This window comes from Neophocaena asiaeorientalis, unplaced genomic scaffold, assembly GCF_003031525.2.
Source record: "Neophocaena asiaeorientalis asiaeorientalis breed wild unplaced genomic scaffold, Neophocaena_asiaeorientalis_V1.1 scaffold491, whole genome shotgun sequence".
Taxonomy (NCBI): domain Eukaryota; kingdom Metazoa; phylum Chordata; class Mammalia; order Artiodactyla; family Phocoenidae; genus Neophocaena; species Neophocaena asiaeorientalis.
The window spans coordinates 625,712-633,869 of NW_020185318.1; the positions used below are offsets into that span (position 1 = coordinate 625,712).

The following is an 8,158-nucleotide window of genomic DNA, read 5'->3' on the forward strand; positions in this document are numbered from 1 at the left end:
TTCAATTTTGTATGCCCTAAAACCACAGTCAGTGACACAAGATTTAAGACCCGTTTATCCTTGTTTTTATCTTTAGGTATGACATTAGAAATGGGAAAATGGTTATTTATTATTTGCAAATTATAGAGAAGATGGGTTGCTATTTGAGGAATGGGTATTTAATATGTGTAAGAAGCACTGGTCTTTGAGCCTGGGGACCTGGATCCTGGTCACCATTACACCATTAATGTGGATGAGTAATTGGATGACCCTGGGCCTCTATTTTCCCACATATAAAATAGATATAACAATGTATGCCATATATCTCAGACATGTTATAAACATCTAATGACTAAAGTCCTTGATATATGCTGCTACTATAGAAAGGAAAAAGTTACATAGAAAGCTAGAAGCAAAGTTAGGACATCTCAAACTCCAATTGGGAATTTAAGATTGAGGGTTTTTAAAGTCCTGTTATTCTATATAATCTACAAACATAAAATACATCCTTTTTACTTGTACAATTTGATGTGTTTTGGCAAATATATACACCACAAACAAGGTACAGAACATTTTCATCATTGCAATTTTCTCCATGTCCTTTTGTATTCATTCCCTTCCTCCAAGCCCCAGTCCTTGCTAAAAAGATATGTTTTCTATTCCTATGGTTTTGTATTTTCCAGAATGTCATATAAATGGAATAATATGATATATAGCCTTTTGTGCCTATCTTTGCTCACTTAGCATAATTCATTTGAGATTTGTCAATGTTGTGGTATGTAACAATAGTTCATTCCTTTTATTGCTGAATAATAGTCCAATATTCCACTGTAGAGATGTACCACTGTTTAGCCATTCACCCATTGATGACCATTTGCTGCTGGGTTTTGGTGATTAGGAATAAAGATCTTATAAGGTTGAGTTTTGACTGTCCAATTTCTGGATTTATCAAAATGATATGTTTTTGTCAACTTCTATAATTATTGACATGTTTGTTTTTCTCAAATTTAACAGGAGTTTGCTATTGATTTTTCCTAAATTGTTATAAGAATCCAGACTTTAAAGGGTCTTCCTGTGTATCCTTAATGGCATTAATGACATTTGAGGGATAAAAACAGATCAAAGTAAATTAAAGCCTTTTAAGCAATGTCTCTTTTTATAATCTGACTACCTTCTATATATCCATTAGAATGATCTTTTAGAAATGCACATCCGATCATAGTGTGCCACTATTTAAAGCACTCCAATGATTCTATAAAAACTTTTAGTTAGTAGTTCCTTTTTGTTGAGTATTTACAGGGCCTGACACTGTGTCACACATGTTCATTAATTAGCTAATTCAATTCTTAGAACAGTCTTATGAGATAGGTTATAGAGTGACAGAGCTGAGATTTGAAACCTGACAGTGTACAAATATCTTAGAATGGAATTTAAGGCTTTTAGTATCTGGCCTCCGCCTACTCATTGCCACTCTCAAGAGAGCAAAACTATTCATATTTTTTTGTCCACTCCATAGTTTTTCACATCTGAGTTATTCTACACATGTTATTCCCTCTGTCCTGTATGTCCTGCTTACCTGCCTAACTTTTATATATTGTTCAAAACTCATTTCATTTGCTTATAGTAACCTATCTGTACAACAAACCTCTCTGTCATACCTAGTCTGGTATGATCTAGTCTGGTAATCTTGGATGAGCCAGCATTAGAATGACTTCAAATATTTCTTCTGTTCCTTTCTCACTTTCTTCTCCTTCTGGTATTCCCATTACATTTATGTTACATCTTTTGTACTCCTCTCACAGTTCTTGGATATTCTGTTCAATTTCTTTTCATTCTTTTTCCTCTGTTTTTTAGTTTGGGAGGTTTCTATTGATATACCTTCAAGCTCACTAATTCTTTCCTCGGCCATGTCCAGTCTATGAATATGCCTATCAAAGACATTCTTTATTTCTATTACAGTGTTTTGATTTCTAGCATTTCTCTTTTGATTCTAAGAGTTTCCATCTCTCTTCTGTTCTTACATATTGTCCACTATTTCTATTAGTGTCATTAACATATTAATCATACTTATTTTAAATTCCCAGACTGGTAATTCCAAAATTTCTGCCCTATCTTAATCTGGTTCTGATGCTTCCTCTTTCTCTTTGAACAGTGTTTTTTTCTGACTTTTAATATGCCTTGTAAATATTTTTAAAAATCCAGGCGTGATGTACTTGGTAAAAGGAACTGAAGTAAATAGGCCTTTACTGTGAGGTTTTTTTTATGCTTATCTGGCTAAGAGTCAGACTGTTTTTACTACTTGCTGTAGGTGTTAGAAGCTAAAAGTCTCTCTGGTGTCCTTATTTTTTACTTCCCTGTTATCTTTCTAGAGATATATTCTTTTTTCTTTTTTATTTTTTTTTTTGCGGTACGCAGGCCTCTCACTGTTGTGGCCTCTCCCGTCCTGTAGCACAGGCTCCGGATGCGCAGGCTCAGCGGCCATGGCTCACGGGCCCAGCCGCTCCACGGCATGTGGGATCTTCCCGGACTGGGGCACGAACCCCTGTCCCCTGCATCGGCAGGCGGACTCTCAACCATTGTGCCACCAGGGAAGCCCCTAGAGATATATTCTTAAATAAGGTCTGTGTTGTGCATTTCTTTCAATTGTAATATCGTGTTATTATACAGGAGCCCTATTGATGTGCTGGTAAGGTGTTGGGCAAGGGAAAGCATTCTATAATCCTGTGATTAGATTCAGTCTTTTAGTGAGCCTAGTCCCTGGCCTGTGACCATCATATGTGCTTCTCAGCTTCCTGTAAGACAGGAAAGATAGAGAGGACTGGAGCTGGCTATTTCTTTCCCCACTTCAAAGCCTAGAGGAGGCTGGGGTTGTATATTTCCTGTATCCCACGTCTTTTATGGGCAGGCTCTTTGGGTATATTTCAAAATGGTTTACTTTCCCCATCCTTTTCCAGAAGCAGGACTTTTCTCTGATGTTCAGTCTGAGAAGAACCTGGTGGGGCTCATGGAGGTAAACCTTACAAAAGTGTGGGCTGCCTTCCAAGACTGGGCCCTCAGGGATTTTTTATTTCTCAAGCTAGTTCACACTTAGTCTCCAGAAATTACTCAATTATCCTTTAACTGTTCCTACCAGTTGGCTCCTGAGGCTGTTTCTGCTCCCAGTAAACTGTGATTCTCTGTATCTACCTGTCTCTCCAGTTTCTGGGACAGTGGCTTTTACTGTGACCTCAATTACCTGATGGAAATAAAAGAAGTTATTGAGTTTCAGTTTGTTCAGCTTTTTTCTTGTTGTTAGGATGGCAGTAATAACTTTCAGGTCCTTTATGTGTCAGATAAGAAAGTAAATCAACCCCTTCATTGGAATGGTAACTTTGGATTGTCTCCAGACTCCTATAGAAATATGAGTCACATTAACTCCTAATAGTTATTAACATATCAAGATAGTTGTGTATGTAATTTGAAAGCTGGATGCTGACGGTAATGACAATGATAGAATAATAGTTAATATTTATTGAGTAGTTTTAGCATGTGATGCTCTATATTACAGAGGATTTATATGCATTACCTCATTTAATCCTAATAATTACCCCTATTTGGTATATATTATGATTATCACCAACTTTTTAAAAATAGGTGAAGCAACTGAGGCTTAGATTGGTTAAGTAGTATGCTCAAGAACATATAATTTGGGATTTCATCCCAAGTATTTGAATGTGGAATTTATACTGAACTGCTGTGGGGGTACCAAAATTCAACATTAGGATTGTGAAGATAGAAAGTTAGAGGAAAAGAACTAGGGAGGGGAAGGACTCTCTGCAGTGGGTTATCCTAGGCATTTCGAGTGGAAGTACAAGATTGATACCCAATTCACAATTGTGCTCCTATCTCTTCCATCTTTAAAGTGACGAAAGTTCAGGTTTCCTACAAATTGTTAGGCAGAGCCTAGATGCTCTGTGGAATAGTTCAGTCTCCAGGGGAAAGGAGAGAAGTTTGGTGTGAGGGAATGGGTGTTAAGTATTTGAAGAGGACCAGAGGTTATGTGATTGCCTATGGTTACACAGCTGCTTTGTGTCTGAAATTCAGAATCAGAATCAATATTTAAATGAATCTTCCTCATGTTCTTGCTGTGAGAAATGAGTCATGTGCTCTGAATAGCACTGAAGTAACCATGACTAACAAATCAAACTGATTGAAATACACCTGTGGTTGTGATGATGCTATCTCAGAAGTAGACTGTGAATGTAGTGGTGAATATTTCAGGGTGGGAACTCCAAGATCCAGATATGGCTGGCAGCTTCAAGGGGCTGGGCCAACAGATGTTTCTGTTGAACATCCTAGGCTCCCAACCTAGCAACTGCTGGCAAATAACATCTTCCACTCAGGAAGGCTGGGAAGAAGGGAAGGAAGCTGGAATTTAAAGGCTGATGTGATTTTGACTGAGCAAGGATGTCCTACAGCAAACTGTTCTGTGAGAGGACAGCTGGACCATGAACTGAAGCTGTTTGTTAAACTTAGGTAAAACTGGTCCTCAGCGAAAACTTCCAGTTGATTAAGTTCAATGTAATGGTCTCAGAGGCATTAACTAATAGAGGCATTACACACTGAGGACAATATTAGGGGCCTGTTCCCATTCGAGGTTCTGGCAGTTTGTCCTTACCTCAGATAAACAACCATCTTGAGACTTGACCTATGTGCTGCAAACTTTATTGCCCACCAGTCTGTCAGAATTAAACTAAACAGGTCTGGAGGGAGTGAAGTATGGTAATGTTGTCTGTCCAATAGGAAAGAGATGATGGGAAGACTGGGGGCAGGAAAGAAGCAGTGACAGTAGTAAGCCTCACAGCCAGCAGCTTAAGGCAGAGATGCTGCAAATAATGGAGTAAAAAACCTGGAAGACTTCTGAGATTTGATATAGGCACCCAGACATGGGCAGGATAGCCAATGAGGTAACTTCGTGAAGGATGGGTTGGTGGGGGCAGGATATCATCTACAAGGCTCTTCTGAACAAAATACAGTTTCTCTACCCACCTGCTAGGATTAGTGTTGGAGTGGCCTCTTAGGAACTATACATTTTCAGTGGGTTAAAGTATTACGTTGCTGGGGGCTGGTTAACCAATTAGTGAAGATTTGTTCTTATCTGATTAGTCCACTAGCACCAAGTTTCACCAAGTAGAGCCAGACGTTTGGAGGAGATATAATCCAGGATTGTGAAAGTTTAGGGATGAAAAGCATTCTCTGTGTTGTATGACCACTAAATATAGTGCTGCCCAACAAGAGTGTAATGAATAAACTCTGCAAGCCTCTGGATTCTGGTTGTTCATATGGTAGTGTATAGTATCCCCACATGCAGAGTAAAAAACTGAGACCTAAAGAAGTTAGGCAAATTTTCCCAAGATCACAGAACTTGGGTGAACCCCAGATTTTGACCTAGAGCTGTCTTGCTCTGAAGCCAGTTTGCCTTTTCATCTATACTACATTGTTCCAGAAGGATGGAGGTGACCTGAAGATAACATTTTCCTATAACACAGTTAAAAACAAAAACTCTGTTGGGTACAAGGAATCCTTTATAAGGCTAGATGATAACTTGAAAAGCACTTGGGACTATCTATATCTATCCCAAAGAACATGTGAAGATTCCAGGCTGTTCCTCATCAGGAGTTATTTTGTAATTCCTGTACACTCTTTAGATTTTACTTCCTGGGGAAAAAAACAAAGCAGTGTAGAGAGAAGATGAAAATGGTCAGAGCTAATTGCATATGGACTTTCCCGCAAAAAATGACATTAGAAAACGATGCCATTTGTCTTTGAATGAAGTGAGTGTGTGGGCTCATTTGCCTGCCCCCACCACTGCTATGTGAAAGTGAAGCAGCTCAGTTTTCATTTTCCTTTCCTCTCAAAATGCCCAGAGGGACCATATTTTTGTTTAATGATCTTCAGAATGATTCTTTAGAAATCTGAGGCTATCAGAGTTGGAAGCAATGTGAAAATAATTGTGGATTATTATTGTATGACGATAGTGGCAGCTGGGCTAATTTTTTTCTTTCTGTTCAGTCTTTCTTTTTCATTTTCCCAGAAACCTTATATCCCAAGGTTTAACTCAGAAGCAAATCTCATATAGGTGATAAACCTTGCCAGACATGGTATGTAATAGAATTTCAGACAGACCCTTAAGTGTTCTTTGGAAAGACCCTAGGGAGTGAAGCAGCTTTATATCTAGATGCCCTAGACAGTATTACTTTTATTTACTCTCTGACAATGTGTGTGGGTAGTTGTATTGGACATAAAGCAAGTGTATCTCTTAAATATTATACCTGTGAACTTAAGTGTCAGTTTTTGTGTTTTGTTTTCACTTCTGTTATCATAACAGAAGAAATTTTGTTACAGTAAAATCTAATAAATGGGTACTTACTCTTCCAAATCATTTTACGACATGTGCGCACACACACATGCACACACTCAAGCATGCAGAGCTGGGGATTGAGAGTCAGCACTGATTTTACTTTTACATGAATATTTAGGATGTGTCTGCAGAGGGTGGGAGTAAGGGTGGGGAGAAGGAGAGGTAGAATAGATGTTGTATATACCATGGAGAATATGGAAACTGTCCTCAACTATTATTCATGTCATCTGCCTCATGATCAATTTTTTAATTCCTTAACTGACAGATCCAGAATTTAAATGATAAAATACTTCAGTACCCCCTCACACCTATCCCCCACAGCTTCACTGATGTTTGCACAGCTTTTGGCCACCACTTTCGTTGAACATTTGAGATAAGTGGTAGATAAACTGGAGCAATATGTAAAAAGTAGTCTGAGAAAATTCCCAAAAGACAAAGCCACTTGGCTGAATATTCTTACATACTCTGCTATTGTTGTATCTCTGTCAGTCGACGGAAATTAATCATTCCTTTCTAGTAAAGTCCAATTCCAGTAGCAACACATTCTTACCAGATGAGTAAAAGAATTGACCTCAAAACCCAAATCTTATTATCTGGTCACAGATCACTGAACTCAGAAAATAAGTGGATCATTTCCCCATTACCTTATTACAACAAAGTGTGTCCTCATTTTACCTAGCTATGTTTCTAGAGAATTCCTCAAGCCTCATTTTCTTGATCCCCTTCCCCCCTCAACCTCCTCACAATAGATCTCTTGACTATGGGGAGAGAGACTCTTGAATATTATTATTAGCTTTTACTATAAAAAGTAATTAAACTATTGCCAGTGTAAAAGCCAATTAGAATTTTTAAATAATGCCTAAGGCTCCCTTGTTTATATTATGTTGCTAAGTGAACACTATCCTCTTAGAACTCTTAGGACATATTCCTGTCATATAGAAAGAACCAGGGCATTAAAAGGCTACTCAGTGACTGCTCTACCTCTTTTGCGTTTGGGGATCTTGTATGCTTTTCTGTTTTTGCAGAATGTCTCTAAGGACTTTCTGCTCTTGGGATCAGGCCTTTAAAGTGGTTCTTAGGGTGGTAGTTGTGATGTTTCAATTGGATACAATAAGATGCATTTGTGATGTTTTCTGGTCATTGACGTAACTCTTTAGCTACACATTTTGAAAACTAAAGAGAAGAGTACAAAAAAGTGAAAGTACTAACTTGCCAGTACTAAGACTTAGTGATGTAAATTTTTATTTTTTGCTTACTTGAAAATATTTTCTCTGCAGGAATGCAAGCCAAAAATGTGGAGAAGCATCATAATACAGAAAGGAAATGCCCTTCTAATCCAGGAAGTTCAAGAAGAAGATGGGGGAAATTACACTTGTGAGCTTAAGTATGAAGGAAAACTTGTAAGAAGAACAACTGAATTGAAAGTTACAGGTAAGCATTGGTTTAACCAAATCATGGCAAATGAGATTTTAAGTATAATTTGGTACAGGAAGAAAAAGTTTCCAAACAAAGAGTAAACTAGCTGTGAATTTATAATTAGCTACAAATAAAATAGCTGTGAAACTCACTATTAATAAGTTATACTGATAAGCTATATGTGGGAATATGGACAATTAATTTAGGGAACAAGGTACCAGTTACTGCATATCTGTTCTCTGCTTTTATGAAAGGTTCTTAACTCTTCAGGGTATCATTGATTGTTACTAAGCGTCTCAGAAGAAATATGCTGGAACCACTTTAGAATGTTGACTTACCCCATATGTGGAGTCTTCTTGCAGG

The 8,158-nt window shown here is 37.9% G+C and overlaps 1 protein-coding gene across 1 annotated transcript in view; it reads left to right on the plus strand.

The window, feature by feature from the left end:
• LOC112392146 (X-linked interleukin-1 receptor accessory protein-like 2) overlaps positions 1-7,810 on the plus strand; it is a gene marked incomplete at its 3' end in the record, with an annotated part of 51,923 nt that extends 44,113 nt beyond the window's left edge. Inside the window, exon 4 of the mRNA XM_024733687.1 lies at positions 7,657-7,810. Within this exon, the coding sequence (XP_024589455.1) occupies positions 7,657-7,810 (154 nt within the window). The remainder of the gene's footprint in view (positions 1-7,656) is intronic.
• Between the last annotated feature and the right edge of the window lie 348 nt (positions 7,811-8,158).